The sequence below is a fragment of the Lissotriton helveticus genome, chromosome 5_1 (genome assembly GCF_964261635.1).
Source record: "Lissotriton helveticus chromosome 5_1, aLisHel1.1, whole genome shotgun sequence".
Classification (NCBI taxonomy): Eukaryota; Metazoa; Chordata; class Amphibia; order Caudata; family Salamandridae; genus Lissotriton; species Lissotriton helveticus.
In genome coordinates, this window is record NC_136065.1 from 377,390,723 (window position 1) to 377,412,379 (window position 21,657).

The window sequence follows — 21,657 nt, forward strand, 5'->3', positions numbered from 1 at the left end:
TTGATCTGTTTCCATGTTATCTAAGTCCTCTTTCCCTCTGCTCTTCATCTCTCTGTGATATGTGTTGAGGGCAAGCTACCACTTATTGTCCCTCCTGTTGGCTAATTGGATCTTTTTCTTTCAGCTCTTGTATCTCATCCCTCTACTCGGCCCATTTTCTTCCTTTCTGAAGTCTTCTTCCCACTCTATCCCCTCATAGTTCATGGTTTTGGGCTAACCATTTGATCCCCTCTGCAGGCTGCCTGGAGTTTGTGAAGCGTCAGCTCTTTCGCATCGGAGATGACTGGTACTTTCTTTTCGCACTGGGAGTGATCATGGCGCTCATCAGTTTTACCATGGATTTCACTGTGTCCAGGCTACTGAACGGTAACTTAAAAATTCAGAGATGTCTTAAAGCATGGGCAAAGTGGGAAATTGCCGTGAACCCACCTTCCAAGGGGCTTCCCTGGGAAAGTGAACTTTCTGTCACTTCTGTGTACTTTTGTTTTTTAATCATTGATGTATAATTCAATATTGTTTGAAAACATAAGCTTGAATTAGCACAAAATATGTAATAAAATGTAAAGGTATTCCAACAGGGACCCCCAACATGTTCCTTGCCCAGAGCCCCCAAAATCCTTAAGATGACACTGCTTAAAATACCCCCTCTTTAAGCCACCGCTGCCCAGTCACTCTATCAATGTGTATGGCAGCACCCACCCTAATAAAGGGGACCATTTCATTTTAATGTGTCTATTTTATTTCTATTGATCTGGTGCTAAAGAACTATATAGATATTTCCAGAAAGGAAATAACAAGGAATGCCACAGAGAAACTGTGGATTTTAAGAGGAATATGTATGTTGTTTATGAGAAAACATAATTAGGTGCAACAAATACATCAACAGTTGGTGTTGGTGAAAAGCCATGTTGGTGAATAGACAAAATGGTGAAAAAACTTGAAAATCTTCACATACCATTTATCTGTCCGTGTTCGGATGTCAAAAAGAATTTCAGAGCCACACAAAAACTTAGAACAATTCAGAAAAATTAATATGCATGGACTTTAATGCTTAGATTTGTGGTCGTCATTTTTCCATTTCTAACATTAGCCTAAACAAGTAGTAGGAAAGAGCACGGAAGACATTAGTATCAGAATACATGGAAGAAGGTAAGGTTTTTAGGGTGGCACCTTTGGATGTAGATGAGGCACGGGAATTGAGGAAGGAAAGTGATCCAACATTTAGGAATAATGGAAAGGGTAAAGGGTAGTGGAGTGAGAAATGACCTAAAAGCAAGGGGAAGCGAGATGGATGGTACACTCAAAACAGAAAAATATCACTATTCAGTAGGAAGATGAAGATAAAAGTGATATGGAGAGGTGTACAGGGATTAAAAGAAAAGGAAAATGGACAGATCAGAAGGTATTCTCAACATTTTAAAAAAAAAAACAGAAGAATTGAAAAATGCTTCTTAAACACTTGAATATCTCTGGTCCGAATTTCATTCTATCCATATTTTGCTTGTCTTGCTATATCAACCAAAACAAATGAGTCCATCCCACACCACGAGAGTAGTCAAACCACAATAGCTGGGTAACTTCCACCCTGCCTCAAAACAAAATATATCGCAGACACATTGTGACCATATTGGACCTCATCCGGAGAGGAGAAGCTTGAAATCCTAGTCGCAGTTTGCTAAGTGGCAGGAACATAACCATATAAATGTACCATGCAGCACCTCACCTCAGCCACACTAGAACTCAGTTCAGCTCCACAAGCTTCTGCTACCACAGGCTTTCTGTGGCATCATGCATGTGCTTAGTTTTTGAGGGTTCTTCACCTAATAACTAGGGGTGGGCGATGAATATAGCTCCACTGGCAGAGTTTGCTGAGTTTTGCCCACTCTGCGTGGACTTCTGAAAATTCTGCTGAGCGGCCTCTCACACGGCTTGCCAATGTTAAATTGGCGAGAGAGAAAAATCATACGCTAGACCACCTCCGGGCAAGATTTCACAACATGGGCAGTTGCAGCAGGTTGCTTCCGCTCGTATTGAGAAACGTGCCGTTCGCGTTGAGGAAGCTGGTGCTTGAGTAGAACATCTACTCGAGCGGCAGAAAGAAGCAACGCCTGCTTGTGCTGCATGTTGTGCCATCTGCGCTGATTTTACAGCACAGGACAAACAGTGCGAGCAGCGCAAATTACCACACTCCACCGCTAGAGGAACTCTGTGGAGTACGGATTAGTTTTTTAAGCACTTTGCAGAATTCCACATAGCAGAACTCCGCCCAGGACTCCTAAAACCTTCCATCCCATAAGAAAATTTCCAGCTGAAATTCTTCATATGGAGATGGATAATTGTTCTATCCTTATATCCTATCCTTTCCATGTGAGCATGAATATGTAAGGCATGACGCTGAAGAGGGAGATGCAAAGTGTGATGGTCCTAGTTGCATATAGGCCCAGGTGACATTGTGAAATTTCTGTCAAGTGAGATTATGCATAATTTACAAAAAATATATGTATTCTGCGAAATATACTTGGACAGCTGTCTGAGTAAAACTAATAATATGATCCAAGAAATTCCAACAGCTTAGGGCGACCTGCTATAGTCCACGTTGTTAGCCTTGCAATAGTGTGATGATTATTGGTTGTGGTGGTACTGACATTTCGTAGTGCTGGCATGGGTGGTGGATGGTGCAAGCTGCAGTGGTGTCCTGAGAAATGCCTTGGGCTCTTGCACTTTTTTTTCTTTTTACAAATTAAGCACTGGAGATATGCCTTGATTTAGGCTATTTCTGAATTTCAAATGATCGGATTGGGTTCCAAGAAAAAAAGGAGGGGCCAGTCCAAGGCCCCCTGCACTGTAACAGGTCTGTTTTCTCACCTCTTGAACTTTAAAGAGGGACTTCAAACAGCAGCAGCGAGCTGTAGCTCAGGGGGCATTTAAGGCCATATTTAGTCAATTTCTGAAGCAAGAAAGTTAGACGAATGCCCATAAAAATTCAGTTAAAGATACAGGATGTTCTAGATAAAACCCTCTTGTGAGTGGGAGCCAATGCAACTGATGAAGATACTCTGCTTTTTGATCATATTTCGGGAAACAACCTTTACAACGCAACGTTTACAACACACTACCATTACAACGAAACTTTTACAATGCAACATCCATTACATTGCATGCCATTACAACGCAACCATTACAACGCATGACACTACAGCGCATACCACTACAACGCATTTCATTACAACGCATACCATTACAACGCATAACACTACAATGCATAGTACCCTTACACTATCCAACACTTACCCTACTGTTGCACCCCCTGGAGTTAGAATAGTAATTTTTACCCCTACACTATCCAACACTTACCCTACTGTTGCACCCCCCTGGAGTTAGAATTGTCATTTTTACCCCTACACTATCCAACACTTACCCTACTGTTGCACCCCCCTGGAGTTGGAATATTAATTTTTACCCCTACACTATCCAATACTTACCATACATGCAATGTAATGTTATGCGTTGTAATGGCATGCGTTGTAAAGGTAGTATGCGTTGTAATGGAATGCGTTGTAAAGGTAGTTTTGCGTTGTAAAAAATGCGTTGTAAATGTATGCATTGTAAAAGTATGCGTTGTAACGTCATACTGCCTCATATTTCTTAAAATTAAGCAAGAGTCTAGCCTTAGAGTTCTCGCTGTGTTAACCACAAACTCTGCCATTCGGGCTCGTTTTACCTCAAATTTCTTTAAATGCAAGTAACCATCCTACTGCTCCTTCACAAGCAGCACAATTTTGCTTCTTGCAGATGGAATAATCACATGCTTCTACTTTACATCAATTTACATTTACATAACTATTACCATCTGACTTGAGCATGCGTGTACAGGTCTCCCTCTCTTTGCTATCCACCTGAACATAGGGGTTACCGGTCCCATCCCAATTATAAGTTTTTGTTTTCCACTTGGAGATTTTGGATGAGGAAAGCAGTTGAAATTTCAACGCCATGGGAAAACATGGAGGAATTGACGAAGAAACGCCAATCCCCCATGTTATTCCCCAAAATTATGCAATCCCTTTTGTTGTCCTGTCCCTTGAATTACTGAGAGTTCAGGTAACAGTAATTGTGAGGATTGATTGTGGGTTTCTAAAGCGCTAGAATCGACTCCCGAAGGAGTATCTCTGCACTGTAGACCGCTGGGGAACCCGTCCTGGCTTTCCCTGTGAGATGGTCCCTACTGGGAGTCCCAAGGTGAAACCAGGCATCCCCGGCGTATGTGGGGGGCCGTTGTGGAGATGAGGCAAGCTAATGCACAGAGTTGCCGAGTGTGATCCCTAGTTAGAGTACGCACCGAGGCGAGAATTATCGAGTCCGTTGACCCTGGTCCAAGACCCTGCCGCGTCGAGGATTGAACCCTGGTCCCGGGCCGTCCTCTGCTCCCGGGTCTGCCGCCTCTAACCAGTGAGCCACACCACTCCTGAAAGATTACAGGACTTTTAATGGGTCATTCCCATTGAGGGAATATTGGTTAGCTACTACCGCAGACTCTTCTAAGAGTAGGAGGTGTGCTTTGCCATGAATTGCATTTTGCCCAGGAGAATGGAACAGCAGCGGCCCTGCACAAGAATACTACATAGGAAGGCCAGGTTACCTATGGAATGCACAGAGGGAGATGTCTGTAATCCTGCAGACTGACTCCTTATGTTAGCTCTGCGATACCACTGTGGCCATATTGGTGATGGCGACCAGACTGAGGGGATGACTCCATTTCTGCTCTGTCTCCCTACCTACAGAAGTGCACCTTCATTACAGGCCCCACGTGGGGGAAGGAGGGCACACACCAAGTGATCTAAACCGTTGCAGCTGGGGTTGATAGCGCTCTCTTCAGGTTCTCAGGTCTATAGACACTATCCTGGGAGTCCCAGTATCTGAATTGATTCTACAATAAATGTAGCTGGTGGAAAGATAAAAATCGAGGGAGGTCAGAGAAAGAAAGAAACCAAGGGAGGTAAGACACAATTGGAAAGGGAAATGGCTACCTGCGAATGGGATAGCTTTTATGAGACTAAGGAGGAGAGATGTTAGAGAGAGAGGTTGTAAACAGATGGTCTAAAGAGTAGAATTGTAGAGTTACGGATCAAAGAATAAGGGAGCCCTGAGCAAGAGGTGAGTGAAGAATCTTCTGTTTGTGGTGATTTTTTTGTAACTCATGCCCCGTCTCTTAACTGCAGCCCACAGGTGGCTTTACCAGGAGATCGGAGAAGGACACATGCTGCTCAAGTACCTGTCCTGGATTGTCTACCCTATTGCACTGAGCTCCTTTTCCACCGGCTTTGCACAAAGCATCACTCCACACTCCGGAGGTGAGTCACAGACACAAAACAGTTGGGATGAAATGGGAAAAGCGAACACATATTCGGCTCATCATAGTTGAACGGCATCAGTCTATTGGCTAATTTTGAGATTTTTAAATTACTAGTGTGTTTAGAAGGTTGGTGATAGCCTCAAATATCTGACAAGTTGTGTGACCAATCTGGATGAGCAGATTCTGCCTAGAGTTTGTGTGTTCACTTTGAGAAGTGCAAATGCCTCCCAAGATACCTGCTTCACCACTGAACATGCACACTCTTGCCTGTGGTTGAAAACATCCTATCTAGTGCATGGCCCAACACTGTGCTTCAACTGGTTACATTTTACCCTTCTTGCAAGCTGGAATCTGGAAGCTTAGAGTTATTTATTCTTTTCTGTTTTCACAGGATCTGGCATTCCTGAGCTCAAGACTATCCTCAGTGGAGTGATTCTAGAGGAATACCTGACCATTAAAAACTTTGGTGCCAAGGTCGTCGGGCTCACCTGCACCCTAGCAGCTGGAAGTACAATCTTTCTCGGCAAAGTGGTAAGGGGCTGTTGAGGCGGCGAGTGAGAGGAAGGTGGGAGGGACCAGGGGTAACCCGGTCAGTCTTATGAAAAAGGAGGAACTGAGAGGTGGTGGGTCATCACATTACATATTTTAAAACCCTCATATTGTCATTTGTTTAGAACTATTTTATCAAACTGCCTAGATTTCCTTTTTTTTAATTTCAAAGTATTTTATTGAAGATTTGTATATATATACAGTACAGTAGTAGTGCGTGAGGGTGAATACAGACGCCTTGGGGGTTACATAAGGCATAGTGGCTCGTATGGCTTGAAGTAAGTCACAAACGCTCGAATTCCTGGTTGGCGTAAATTGCTCCAGGTAACACTGTTGTACCCTCACTACGAAGAAAGAGAGGAGTGAGGAAAGGAGGAGTAGAGGAAGGTAGGTGTGGGGGAGGGGGAGGCAGAGCATTATGATGTTTGTTGTTTCTCCGCGGTGAGCCTCCAGTGCCCATTATTGGCTTCGGTGGGCAGAGTACGACAGCTTCTATGGGGGTTTGTTTGGACCCAAGTGTCTATCCAGCGAGGCCCACATTTTGCCCCTTGCTGTGTGGTTGGGTGCATGCAGTGCCGTTATGTTGTCCGCCCCTCTGAGGAAGGTGATCCAGTGCCTTAGCACAGGTTCAGGGTGTGGCATCCAGCAGCCCATGAGTGGTCCAGATTTGTGGAAGTCTTGTTTGGTGTAAATATTCTCTTAAATTCTGGCGTTGATTCATCTCTGCACAACACAAACCAAGAAGAGTCTGACACATGTTCAGTTCCTCCAGTCTGAGCTTTGATTCATTGCTAACATGATGCATGCAAATACAGCTCATTGAAATGGGGGGGGGGGGACTCTACAAAATTCTCAAACTAGGAAATTCACATTTTTTTTTCTTTCACGGCCATTTTGGCAGCACACTAATAAACCATTTCAGTGTGGTTGATAAGAAAAGTAAAGATGAATCTTTAAGTGAGCTGGTTGTTCCTCATTTATAATTTGCATTCTAGCACCTATCATCTTGAAGACCATTACGAAGCTACTGTGTGAGGAGGATGTAGTAATGATAGGGATGCTTCTCTTGATCGTACAATTGACAATAAAGTCTTGCATAACGATCTGTCGAAAAAATCACAGAGGCCCTAGTGCCTCGGACATCTATCTGTCTTTCATACACTTTTGAGAACTGCCTAGGAAGAATTTGTTCAGGTCATTTTCTTTTCTATGGAGCATTTGAAAAGCGACGCTTGTGCCATTATTCCAAAGAAAAACACACCTATCAACATGCCATGTTCTCCGCACATAATTTAATTTTTCAAAATGGACAACTTTTCTCAGGATTGAACTCCCAAATTAAATAACTCTTATTGCTTCTTATAAGCTGTTGGTTACCAGAACTCACCTAACTAGAAGGTTATGAAAGATTTCTAATTCTCAATTAAATTACAATAATTATCCTCTCTGCAGATTTGTGGGAAGGCTTACAAGAGCATGTGTGCAAATCAGTTAAATCAATTCCTTCAAAATAGATCTAGGCATATCTTTTCCCCACTTAGGTAATCCCAGTCAAGGTTTACATGCATGATAGCTAGGGATTGCTGAGGTAATGATGGGTGGTCACTGTGACCCGACAGCAACAATTCGCTGTATAGTTTTTAACCATTGTCAGAGGGAGTCCCAGATTTGGGAGATTGCCTTATCCCAAGCTCAACTTAGTATCAATCAGCATATCACCGATTACTGCCACAGGTCTGCTTCTCAAATAATCAAAGGACCACTTGTTCTAGGGGGTTGCCTGTTGACCTGTGAGCTTCTCCTTTCCATATTTGTCTGCTGTCAATCATCACTTTACCACCTCAACAGCATTCAAAGCCTTAAAAGCGATATTGCAGTCAGATTTATGTTCTGGTTGGGACCAGGGAATCATTTGAAAGACACATAAATAGCATTTTAAATTGCCTTATCATCGGAACGTCAACAAATTTCCAGGCGAAACCAGGAAGTCAGGCTAAAATTGGATGGTGCCACAGTCACACTTATTACTGGAAAGGGAGAGAGCTTCTTCTGCTGAGACCTGCAAAATTGGAAGTCTGGACAAGGACACTGTAGATTGCTCATGGCCCTGAGGTCTCCTCCCATTGCCAGACATAAAGTTAGAAACTTGGGCGCAATATTCAATTCTGAGTTTGCTTTGACTTCCAAAGGCTTCAACGCTTGCCCTCAAACTGGAAAAAAATAACTAAATAAAGCTGGCAGCGAATTGTCTTCACTGGCTCCAAGGGGCATCCATTGATGGCATTCTGGACCAGCGATGCAGCAGTTTGCTGAGATACACCCATCATGTCCTACACTATTTGTTAAAAATGGCACAAACAACAAAAGCAGGAGATTAAAACCTGTAATACAGACCCAATCCTGTGGAATGGACAGAACCTACTCATGAGACACTTACCAAACTAGTGCCTATTTAAGAAGTTTTTGAAGACTATTTTGAGATAGCCTTGAACTTATCTAGATAGTGTGACATGGTAAGAGAGTAAAGTCTCCAAAGCCATCCTCTAACCACAGTTAATTTTTGTGCTCCCCAATGCTTTTACTCCTGAACTGCTACCGCCTCCCTGACAATTCTCCACATCACTATGGGAACCAAACTGGACATGCCTTGAAAAAAACACAATTGCTGCTACTTGCATGAACACCATTTTGTCTGTTTTTTGTCTTATTAATTCTATTACACCCAAGTGAACAATGCTGATTGTTCGTGTTCCTATGTAACGATGCTCCAAATCTGGTAACAAATGTACATATGTTAAAATGTAATAATCACCAATACTTCACTCTACTGGATATGACACAGTGCATTTCTGTTGAAAAGGGTGAGATTATTTGCTTAAGATATGAGGATGACCTTTACCGCATGTCTTTAGTTACTTTTGTATGTGTGGCACCTTTTGTCAGATTGACCTTCATTAACCTTTGTTTTGTCATTCAACAGATATATAACACATTGTGCTTTATGTAGAGCATGCTAAACAAGAAATCCGCACATTGTAGCACTATATTGAAGTTAGTGGTAATCTTTTCTCAATCTCAGAAGGATGAAAGGCTGCAGTGCTCTGTTTGGGAATCAAACCTGTGTCCTTACATAGAGATGGATGCCTGAAAATGGCACAGGATGGCATAGGTGCCCACCTAGAAACACTTGCACAAAAATTGCCTGAAATGTAATGACTGATGAGAGATTCTTTATGGCCAAATGTCAGGATGCAACATTTCTTTTTTTCGTTGTACATTAAATGTAGGTTTTATATAGTTCCGTGAGTTGTGCTTGGCCTCACAACACAAAGAAGCATAAAACAAAACAGTACTACGATTTATGTTTCAATAACACTTTTAAGTTTATTTTTCTCTTAGGAGCGTTAAATCCTTTGCTTATTCTGCCATGTCATTGTTTTTGTATCTTAATTACATTGTGATGGGCGGTCTGTTGTAGTTGTGGTGCTGCAGGATCCCCCTGCTGTTTTTTTGTGATTTGGTGGAGGGGTGTGATAACTGCAGATTTTACTTGTGCTGACTTGACATTAATAGCCAGACCAATAGAAGCGCCTTCGCCATTGCTGTCATTGTAAGTGATGATGAAGAGCGGAGGCAGGGAGATGGGAAGCTTTGAATAAATGTTGAAGGTTTGCCCAGCTGCAAAGTGCCTTCTGCAGGCCAGCAGGGTACCTTGGATGAGCCTGGCCTACCAGGGCACCCCTTAGAACCAGCCCAGACTGTAAATCTCCGGAGCCTTGAGCGGTTAGGGCTGGTTGGCGGCTTGGAGTCTCATGTAAAGGATCTATATGACATGGTGTTGAGAGATGTTGTCCTGGTTGACTTTGAGAATGCGGAGTACTCTTAGTTTTTTTTAATGACTCACTCACTGAAATGTAATTGTCAACTCTAATCAACGTGGAGGAGTCAATAGCAGTCCACCCCTCATCTACCAGGACCTATGCATTTTTCTTAAAATGCTTTTTCCAAAGAAACTGTATAGTAGGCCACTCGAATTATGTGATGAGGCTGCTGTGGCGTTTCCCACAAAGTTATGGAGTTGTTGCATTTTTCCCCACAATCCATCATCTGATGCATAATTTGCCTATTTCACAATTTTTTTTGTAGTTCACATGGACCAAAGCTTACTAAATCAAAATCCCACAAAGTGGTTCCTTGCAATGCCAGACCATTTGCAAAGTCAGTCAATCAGTCAAATTATCTTTATTCGATTTAGTTAAAAATCATACAAAGAGCATAAAAAATATATTATATACAAGTAAAATACAATTAAACAATTTCATTACAATCGAATACATATGACAGGGTGTTACAGTAGAAACAAAATTAAAAAATCTATAAAAACTGTTTATACAGGGATATTTACTAAATTCCTGCGTGTTCTTGATCTAGCTGCCGCCACTAAAAAATTTGCCATGCAAAATGTAATGCGGATATTTTTCAATGATTGTAGGTAAAACATGGCTGGTCTCACCTGAGAGAAGCCAGCTTTCCTTAAAACAGGTAACAAATGTTTTTTTCTCTGTTCAGAAAAAAAATCGCAAAACATAATAAAGTGCATTGTGTCTTGTGCAGAAAAATTATCACATGTACAAGGTGGTGCTAGCTCTGGTTTTGTCCAAGTATTGAAACTGCCCAAATAAAAATGAATAAGATTAAACCTGAATTTAGTTAAAAGAAACCTGTGGAATGGATTGGTGATGAAACATAAATAAGGTTCAAGCGCAGGTGAATTAACTAACAGATAATGACGTCTTACTGTTGGCTTTAACAGTTCAGTTTCTTCTCGGCTCATTCTTGCCTTTAGCATAAATTGTTTTTTTATGGAATCCACGTCTTGGTTTGTTATGCCAGAAGGGTCAGTAAATAAATCTGGCCGTCCCAGGTCCATAAAGGTTTTTTTTTAAATAAGCCAGCCATGGGATTGCACTACTATGCTCCAGACACATAACATCTTTCATAATCAGATGGTTAAGGGTTAATTCTGTGTTTAACCATGTCTTGAGCCAGTATATTAGGGGCGCCAGTTTTAACCTATCGTGGACATAGTCCATTCCTACCTCCGCATGAATGGAAAAAGTCGGTGTCGATTGGGGAAGGCACAAAAGAGAGCGTAAGAATCTATTTTCTGCCTTCTGGATGTTCTCCAAACGTACATAACCCCATAAAGGCGCGCCATAAAGTGCCACAGAGAAGCATTTACTGTTATACACCTTTAAGATGGCTTCCATCGGTCTGTGGCCCAACCTTTTGGCAAAGCCCAAGAGGGCCGTTGATGTCCTTATCACCGCTAGGCTTTTGGCCCTTACCTGGGGTCCCCAGGTACCCTTATTGTCAAAGAACACACCAAGGTAGGGAAAAACGGGTACTCTAGAGACTATTTCTCCTTTGCATCTAAATGTTTTTATCATGGCTCTTTTGTTTTGTGGTCCAATGACCATAGTGTGTGATTTATTTGAATTACCTTCAAATCAAGATGGTCCATGAAGGTACCAAATGCATCCAAAAGCTGTTGGAGACAAACGCTAGAACGAGCTATGAGTACTGCGTCGTCCGCGTATAGGAGAGCAGGGATCTTAACTTCTCCTACACGCGGAACGTCTCTCGCAGCCCCCTCTAAATGATTGCCTAGGGCGTTGATGTAGATTGTGAAAAGCAGGGGTGCTAGTATGCATCCCTGCCTAACACCCCGCATTGAGTTAAAGCGGGACGTACATCTGCCTTCTTTTGTGATTCTCACCACGGCAGAAAGCTCATGATGGAGTGAGGCCATGAACCTGACCGGGGCCTCATCAATCGCTATCCTCAAGAGAGTGTCCCAAAGCCTGGACCTATTGACCAAATCGAAGGCCGAGGAGAGGTCCATGAACGCTAAGTACAAGGACCCCTCCTTGGCCACCGTGTACTTTGAGATCAATAGGTGCAAATTAGAGCACTGCTCAATCGTGCCTCTCTTCTCTCTGAATCCGTACTGGATATCAGCCAAACCACCACAGCCTTCCAGACTATCCCTTAGCCTAGCCAAAAGCACTCTACCCAGGATCTTTATTGCAGAATCCAGAAGGGGTATAGGCCGGTAGCACCCCGGATCGTCCCTTTGCCCCTTTTTAAATATGGGGACTATTGTAGAAGTCGCCCATGTGGTGGGGGGGGGGGAACTATTTGCAGCTGTAAATACATTTGCTAGGATACCGGCCCATAGTTCTGGTGAATGTATATAAAAGTCACCCGGTACCCCATCTGGACCAGGGGCTTTATTCCTAGTAGTGGCGTGGATTGCTTTCTCAACCTCGGCCCTGTTGAAGTGCAGGGGAGTAGCCTCAGGGAAGGTCGTGTTAAGTGGTTGGGTGATGGTACCATTATCTCCATAAACTGAACTAAAATGTGCTAACCACTTGTCATCTGGGATGACACAGTCCGTGTCTAAGTTGAGTGAGTCAGAGAAGTAAGGCTGGCTGATTACAGTCCAAAATTGCCTGCTGTCCCGCAAGATATCGATAGAGATTAGATTCTCCCAGGCCTCCTGTTTGATCTTATCCTGTCTGTTCTTAATGGCTCTTTTGTATTCTTTTCTTAGTATTGCAACCACTGCCCTGTCCCTAGGGTTTGCTTTAAGAGCCAGTTTTAGGGATTTGTGGGCTTTTGAACACAGAGCATCAAACCATCGGCAGTGTTTAGTCTCTCCCTTCCTCAATTTGACCATGAGGTTAGTAGAAACTTTACTACAGATCGTTTGAAAAGCATCCATGATATCATGGCCCTGCGAGGATGGATTGTGGCAAATCATGATCTGGTCATTTATCTGCGGACCAATATCAGCATAAAAATCACCAGGGACCACATTTGCCCACTTCAGCCGTCTACCCTGGTCAATTGAGCATAGGGCAGGTCCAGGGGTGACCTGTCCTGGCCTAGGGCCCATAGAATCCCCCCATGCCACCACCAAGAGAACGGGATTATAATCACTAACGGGGGAAGGGACTATACAATAAGAGATAGTTCGATTGAGAATGGTCGGAGTCACAAAGATATAATCAATAATTGTTCCAGGCGTTGTCCCCTTGAAGGTAGGTATTCTAGACTCCCCCTCCCTATTCCCTAATTCAAAGAAATTAAAATAGGCCAAAAATTCTTCCAGTTCTTCACCTGCTATAGTGTGCTCAATGTGGGGCCCCTCCTGTCCCATTGTCTCCATATAATCAATTGAGCCACAACCATAATCACAGGGGTGGATATTAAAATCACCCATTAACACATAATCATAATTAGTATGAGTATTATGACTGACTGAATTTAAAATCGAATCCAATGCGGCAATATTGTTGCCACCCCAATCCTTGTTACCGGAGTTATAGAAATTAATAAACAGAGTGCTCTTAGAAGGACTAATTACCCTTTCTACAATCAGACAGTTCGGGGTGTCATGTTTAATCTGTTGCAGCGACCCTTTAAGGTCAAGTGAAAAAAGAGTCAAAAGGCCCCCCCTAGCTCTGCCTGCATTACTTGGACTTGCAGCTACAGCGAACCCTACAAAACCGTCCAACCAGAACTGGCATGAAGTGTCCCAGGTTTCCTGTAGGGCAATAACATTATGTTCTCTAATAAAGCTCACCCAATCAGTGTCGCTCATTTTAGATCTAATACCTGAGACGTTCCAGCTAAGGATTTTGCATCCTGCTGCTCCATTTGGGTTGCTTCCCCCTACAGTCGATGTTAACTCAGCATTTGGTAGTCAATCTGTATTATCCATGCCGGACAGGGGGGCATAATGGTTACTCAAGATGAGCCCACCATCCTCTATTGAATCCTGGGGGTTCTGTGGGCGGATAATCAGAGGGACATTTGGGACTATTGTTGATTGTGTCGTTACGCCAACATTAGCATTTCTGCGTTCCACTACTGCCCTCCTGCCCTGCCATCTAGCTTGGTAATTAATTATAGGTACAGAGTAGGCTGGAGGTTGATGAAAGAAACCTAAGGGAACAGGTCTCAGGCGATCCCTAAAGGAGATCGCCGAACCGTCCCAAAACAGCCTATCAGCTACACTGCCCCTACAAAAATTAATTACCACGCAATCACCGTATGTGATTTTCGATTGTTTGCCAATCCAACCCACCCTCCTTGCATGGATTATCATATCAGCAATGTTCTCGGAGCACCACATTTTCACTTTGGCCATAAGATCCCTGGTTGATTCCCTCTCCCCTTCCATAAGGGGGTCCACCCCAATGAACACAGCTACCAGAGGAGACGCCTCTGGAGGAAGGTTGAGTTTGTATGAACTTGGGGTGGCCCTCCTCTGGGGGGGTGAGATCTTCTGGGGTAAAGCCGATGATTGGACCCCCAGAATGGGAGCGTTGGCCATCTGTTGAGGGGGAGCTGGTATTAAAACCAGGGGCCTGGCATCTTTATACATAGTGCTACTTGTGGGGAGTATATTGATCGAATTGCCTGCTGGTGTCAAGACTCCACCTGCTACCTCAGGTATACCTTTGTTTGATTGAGCGATATTGGCAGGTAAAGAGCTTACAAGTCTGTCAATGAGGGAACATTTCTTTAAAAGGCCTTCCAGGCACGTATTTAGAGTGTCCACAATGTCTTTGGCAATTCCCACCAAGAGGGGTTCAATCCTAGCCACAAAAAGTTCCTCGAGTTTATCCTCCAAACTGACCGAAATATCAGTAGTATGTGGCTTCGTATTGACTTTTTTCCCTTTTTTACGTTTATTTGGTTGAGGAGCCAGCTGGGGGGACACACTTGGAGGTGTAGCAGATAAGATAGGGACAGTGTCTTTACTCATTTGACCCAGAGGGGAAGGATTTACTATAGTGACAAATGGTTCCAGGGGGAGACTGGATATATTAATAGGGCCTGGCACGACTACCTCCAGAGATTGAGATGATGCAACAGATCGAGGGGAGGTCGGGACAATGCCCAGTTCTTGCTCAGCATTGGCAATCTCCTTGGTTAGGGCCCCCACAGCAGAAGAGAGGTATGACATGATAGAGTTAGAATGTCTTGGTACTTTGGCATTTTTACCCCCATCCTCCATAGTTAAGTTTTTCTTCCTCTTACCCATTTGAAGTGGTAGATGTTAGCGGGGTGGCCCTGCCCTGCCTCGGACGGCCACAGACGGCCCGCCCTCTGCCCGGGCTCAGCCCGGCGCTGCCCACGCGCGTCCCGTGGGGCGTGAGATGGACACGCAACTTATGGCGCCTCCTGGCGCGTTTGCAGCGTCACACGCCGCGACCTCCCCTGTTGCCGCTGGGTAGTGTAGTCCTCTAGGCGGGACTGTAGCCGTTGCCCTCACGGCGCCGATCAGTCAGGAGCTGCTGCTGCCATTCCCCTCACGGCTGGATGCTTCTGTAAGTGACCCCAGGGAGCGCTCGGTGCACACGCAACTTATGGCACCTCCTGGCGCGTTTGCAGCATCACACGCCGCGACCTCCCCTGTTGCCGCTGGGTAGTGTAGTCCTCTAGGCGGGACTGTAGCCGTTGCCCTCACGGCGCCGATCAGTCAGGAGCTGCTGCTGCCGTTCCCCTCACGGCTGGATGCTTCTGTAAGTGACCCCAGGGAGCGCTCGGTGCACACGCAACTTATGGCGCCTCCTGGCGCGTTTGCAGCGTCACACGCCGCGACCTCCCCTGTTGCAGCTGGGTAGTGTAGTCCTCTAGGCGGGACTGTAGCCGTTGCGCTCACGGCGCCGATCAGTCAGGAGCTGCTGCTGCCGTTCCCCTCACGGCTGGATGCTTCTGTAAGTTACCCCAAAGTCTAACTGGTGACCTTTCAGTTGATGATTGCTGTATTCAGGTGGTAAACTAGTACTTATGTGGTGCTACTTTGCCAGGACATTAATAGATGTTAAAATGACAAGATAGCGTGAGAAATTTGCTACATAAGTTTGCGTTTTTGATGCATAATGTTGTCAACCCTGCTGCGTGGATTGGCCCCCATAGTTACAGTGACCGTGCCCTGATCTTCCCCACTTTATTGTTCATTAGCTCATGGTGCCTGACAGACTGCTGAATTTTGTCACCTCACTGAACACAAAGGTCCACATCAGAGGAAAGCAAACTTCATCCTATTTCTGGCACATGAGACATGTCAGCAGGAGTATCTCAAGCTTAAGATGCTGTGCATAGAAAATATTGCCTATATTGGGGCTGGGTGAAAACCACTTAATTAAACCAGATTTTGACATGGGGGGGAGATAGCAACTCGCAACTGGAACGTAAACAGGGAGATTCAGCAATAAGTGCTTAATTTGTGGCAGTGTTGTCATTTTTTTTCAAGAGTTGTGTATAGCGCAAACTTGACCCGAAGATATCAGGTATCCGAGCGCTTTACATGAGCACCAGTTTCGTTACAGATGGACACATGAATTTTTGTTAGGCACAGGGAGATTAAGTGATTTGCCCACAATCACAGGCTGTTGAGCTTTGTTGCCGAGACTCAAACCCGGTTCCCCAGATTCGAAGTCGACCGCTCTAGCAGCAAGGCTACATCATCTGGTTGCAAATGTTTTGCACCGGCATTCAATTAGGGGACTTCTTTATCATCACGTTGGTTGAGCCAGGTATTAGCTAAATCTAGCATTCAGCAGTCCTAATGGCGGGATCCTTAGAAAAACAGTGAGCCTTTGAATTAAGCACTACAACCACAACCACATGATGGTTGTCACATTTCAAAGTTGGGATTAGAGCCCAGGTTGTTAGGTTTCAAGGTGGTAATAAGTACATTTGAATGTGGAACAAGATGCTTTTACTTGAATGTGGAGGTAGGTTGCATGGTACCAGTTCTCGTGCTCCACTCTCGAACCTTAGAGAAAATGTGCAGTCTCATATTTCACACAAGGATTTTCTTTTAAAGTACATTTATTATGCAGTTGCTAGTAGACAGGTCTGGAAGTCATGCCTGTCTTGCTAAAGAGGGCCTTTTGGGATGTCTGAACAGATAAACACAGGGCTCTAAGCTTATTTCTTTATCCCTGTAAAAAAAAATTGTTTAAACAAGGAGAGGTGATGTGTACATTTGCCCAGTGTTTTTCCGCCACAGCACCCCCATGCAAAAACATTGACGCTGCAATTCATATGGGACATTGAAGATGCTCCTACTCAGCTCCTCCCCCTTATAGCCCACACAGTGTCACAACTACTTCCTCCATACACCCATGGGACTTCTTCTGTTTCTTTGACCTGATGTCCCTCTTCCTTCCACCCATCCCTTAGCAGGATAGTGCAATCGTTCCCATGACAATGCTAGGAGGGAATCTATAAATAGAATAAAGTTTATGGCTAGAATCCTACAAGCTCTCTAAAACTAAGGGACAGATTCGAATAGGTTTTGCTATACATGGGTGTGCTTTAGTCTTGAAATACTCCTGGCTTACTGCTGGATTCTAGGAGTAAGCTAGGAGTATTGCTGACTTTCTTTTGGAAGTCAGGAGCAAGACGGAAGTAGTAAACGTGTTATTCAAAGTAATCTGTGTGATACCACAAGAGTGGAACAAGCGGGGAAGGAACGTGTGTGTGGGGGTGCATATTAGTCATTGGTCTGGTGCTATTGGTTGAACTTCAATTTAAATGCTGACTAGGTTTGTGTTTCTGCTAATTTCTATGGGATCGTAATTCCCTATTCGCTTTCCCTTTTTCTTGTACACTATTAACTTTCCCTTTTCTTTTAGCTTTCCTTTTCCTAGACTTCATTTTTATTAACTCAACATATTTCACTTACTTTCCCTATCCTAAATGATCTCAGCTTGAAATGCATTCCCTGTTTCCAATTCACATCTGGAATCCTCCGTGCACACATCTTTTGTTAAAGGAACAGCCACCTTCCCATCCCTGAGTCGTGCAGCAGGAAGCGGCTCACCTGACCAGCATCTTACGCCTGCTCGCAAACTTTAAGCTTTCCAGCAGGGAGGCTGTGAATGCAGTGGCATTAATGCCTCCTTTCATCTGTGCTGATTCGTTTTAAGGCTAACTGGCACAATGTTTGGTACAGCTGTGCCAAAATGTCAGTAGTTTATTTGCTTCAAAGATCAGCCATTGATTACAAGCTGGCAAATAGAACCCGCTGCCTGGGTTCCCTGTCTAGAAAGCATCAAGGCGAAAGAGAGGGCAGCCAATGGCAGTAAATGTGCTTAAGGATTGTTAACATTTCCTTTGCACGTGCTCTATAGCGCACTGTACTAAACACCAGTACAAGGACCTATAAAATACAGGAAACAACCTTTACAACGCAACCATTACATCGCAACATCCTTTACAACGCATGTCACTACAATGCAGGCATTACAATGCATGACACTACATCGCATGAGACTACATCGCATGTCACTACAACACAGGCATTACAACGCATAGTATCCCTACACTATCCAAAACTTACCCTACTGTTGCACCCCCTGGAGTTACAATAGTACATTTTACCCCTACACTATCCAACACTTACTTACTGTTTCACCCCCAGGAGTTAAAATAGTAATTTTTACCCCTATACTATCCAATACTTACCTTAAATGCAATGTAATGGTATGCGTTGTAACGGTATGAGTTGTAAAGGTATAATGTGATGTAATGGAATGCGTTGTAAAGGTAGTTTCTAAAAATGCGATGTAGTGTCATGCAATGTAATGGAGTGCGTTGTAAAGGATGTTGTGATGTAAAACTGCGTTGTAAAGGCATGTGCTGTAAATGTATGCATTGTAACATCATACATTCATGAAATACCATTTGTAAATCGTGTCCTATTCATGCCGATCGCCTTACTTTCACTAGCTAGGTAATAATGATTGTAATTTTGTAGCATTGCACCTTGATCTGCAAATAGTGCTCCATTACTCACAAGATGGACTTCTAGCCATTTGGATACACTTCTTAGAGTTACTCTTACACCGGGCCTGCCTTACAGAAAGCTAGATTTTAGGATGTAAACATCACCATTGCCCATGGCCACCCCCACATACAGCACATCATAGATGCTCCTTACGTCGCGTACCCAACATATGTATGATATGTTATCATCTGGATTACATCGAATTTCCAACAACTCTTGCCACTCGAAATCATCCCACAGCAGTGCACCAACAGTTATCCACAGAGTGCACGCTACACCGAACACTTACAGCCTCATGCGTACAACCCAATACCAAAGGCAGATGTTTGGAAAAGCTCTTCCAAAGCAACAGCAATGCCACACACCACAAAACCGTACACCATAGAACCAGTCATAAAAGCCTGGCAAGTGTATATATAACATCATAGGTACCTACCTGGATTGTGATACATTGATAGAGAGCAGTTTCCTCCACCAAGGAATGAACAATCCACCACCCATCATGAAAACAAAATAGAAAGGTCCTTTAGCATACTCAAACATTTTTGCTGATGAGACACTACACAGATCTCACAATTTACCTTCAGGCTCATCTACACAAGCCACTACTAAACTAAACGTCGAACACACATTGTACTGCCCTCACACAACCCAAGAGCAACAAACTACAAGTGATGACCTTGCCTGATCCGCTCCAAAGCGGTGCTCAGTAAGTGACTAATGTGCTACAGCAATTAATGTTAGCTTTACACAATTGCAAATAATACATGATATAAATGACTGTTTTTCCAGCCATCTTATTTTGACATACAAAATTGTACAGTTGGGAAGAACTGTTCAATCAATTACGCCAACATCATAAAAATACTCGTCTCTTGCGTTACTGAAAATGTACTTAAAACTGAGATGATAAACTCAAAATATAGCTATTACCCCACACCTCTTTTTCACAATAGGTGATCGCCATCACGAGCAGCCACTGGCAGCCAGCTACTTTCCATAAACAAGCCCAGCACAAAGGCTATTTAGAACAAGGAGCAAAAATAGGGAAAGCGGGAAATTGATACGTTTCCGGTTCAATGACAGCAGGGGTCCATTGATTACCGTCAGATTTATGAACTTTTACTTGCAAGTTGTGGTAAATTATTCAAATAGATCATGGAATAGTTCACTATGCATTCACACAGGAGGATAAAAGTGAACGTATCAAAATTGTGTAACCTCTCAAATACAAATACAAAAAAAGAAAACAACGGTTTATCAAATTAAAGGAAGAACAAATCTCGAATACCTTAGTTTTCGGCTTTGTGTTGGTTAACAGACGAGTAGAAAAAAGTTAAATATTGTATACAAAAAACAGTAGTTAAAGGACTGCTGAAACATTGTGATTTATTTCTCTTTATTCCTTCTACAGATTTACAATTATGTCAACGCCTTGAATGAAATCTATTCTGATATTTCGTGCACTCTTTATCCGACTACATATTCTTTTAATTAAAAAAAAACACAGTTCCAACTTCAGTCCCTTTTACACATTAGAGTGCTAGAGCGTACATTCCAATCTTTAGATGCAGGGTGCCAACCAACCACCCACGGCTCCCAGCAGGGTGCCTGTTCTCCACACAGAGAGCTGCTGAGCGGGTTGTTTTTTACCTCCTTAATTGATGGATGTGGGTTGAAAGCTGGCAGAGATTTTCTTGTTTGAGGTTAATAAACACAAGCTGGGCTTTTCAGACCTGATTAAATCTGGAATATATCATTCTGTGTCAAGTTTGCATCTCATGTCTAATTCTTTCATCTCTATATACATAACTTCCCCAAAAATATACAGTTACAGAAACTGTATTTATGTCTCAATCAGGAGTGACCTACCTAGGTGTTGGAGGGGCACATGCTAGATTTCAGGATAACTACTGTATAAGTGATTTCCTTTTGGCTTCTTTGTATGAAATGTAAATTTATTTTATGTAGACATACTGAAAATTTGATGTAGATCTAGTTCTCCTGGACCTGAGATAGACATGAGTTTGGGCACACCATTAATTTGCCCAGTGTTGAGTCTCACGTTATTCTATCCTCAAAAATATGCCTACAATGTTTTTCTGAGATCCTAGCATTAGTTCTTCTCTGATATTCCATCTTCAGTGGTCCTCATTATACCTTTGTCTCATCGAGACAGTGATACCATGAGGGCTACACTGATGCACGAAGAACCATACAGCAATTAATTTATTTATTTTCCTCTTTTAACTGTCCTCACATGCACAACGATTAAGGGTGCACGTCCCGCTGCCACCATGTGGACATGCGGACACAGCCTTCCAGGTCAACAATGGAAGCCCTACTGGTTGAAGATGAGCGGGAGTATAGTGAGCAGGAAAGGAATGGCGTCTCTATGAACCTCGTCTATGTGAAGAGTCTCCAGAGCATGTGACTGAAATGGAGGGAGTAGAGAACAATCGGTGTTGCTCAAATTACTCTTTCTTTTCTTCTTTTATATCAGGGTCCCTTCACTCATCTCTCCAGTATGATAGCTGTCTACCTGGGAAGAATGCGGTCTTCCGTCACCGGGGAGTATGAGGTAAAGAGTTTTGGGACATTGCCATGCTTTCGTGGGTTACTGCATGAGTGCCTTTCCTTTGTTACAGCGGATCAGTAAAAATCCCAACGCCAGGTGTTTGGATTGAGAACGTTTATGGACCAAGTTAAGGACTTTTGATGGGTTAGGGATGTATGACAATACAACAAATGCATTGTCTTTACCACACATCTGTTCGCGCTAAATAAAACTTTATAAATAAATACCACACAATGCCTTTAACACGCATTGCCTTTACTACACATGCCTTTACCACGCATTGCATTTACCATGCATCTTTTA

The 21,657-nt window shown here is 43.4% G+C and overlaps 1 protein-coding gene across 1 annotated transcript in view; it reads left to right on the top strand.

Annotated features, from left to right (window-relative positions):
- The window catches only part of LOC144754579 (chloride channel protein ClC-Kb-like), a 159,547-nt gene that overhangs the window by 5,444 nt on the left and 132,446 nt on the right, over positions 1–21,657 (top strand). The window contains exons 2-5 of the mRNA XM_078642543.1: positions 238–366; positions 5,217–5,348; positions 5,742–5,881; positions 21,280–21,357. Of these exons, the coding sequence (XP_078498669.1) occupies positions 238–366; positions 5,217–5,348; positions 5,742–5,881; positions 21,280–21,357 (479 nt within the window). The remainder of the gene's footprint in view (positions 1–237; positions 367–5,216; positions 5,349–5,741; positions 5,882–21,279; positions 21,358–21,657) is intronic.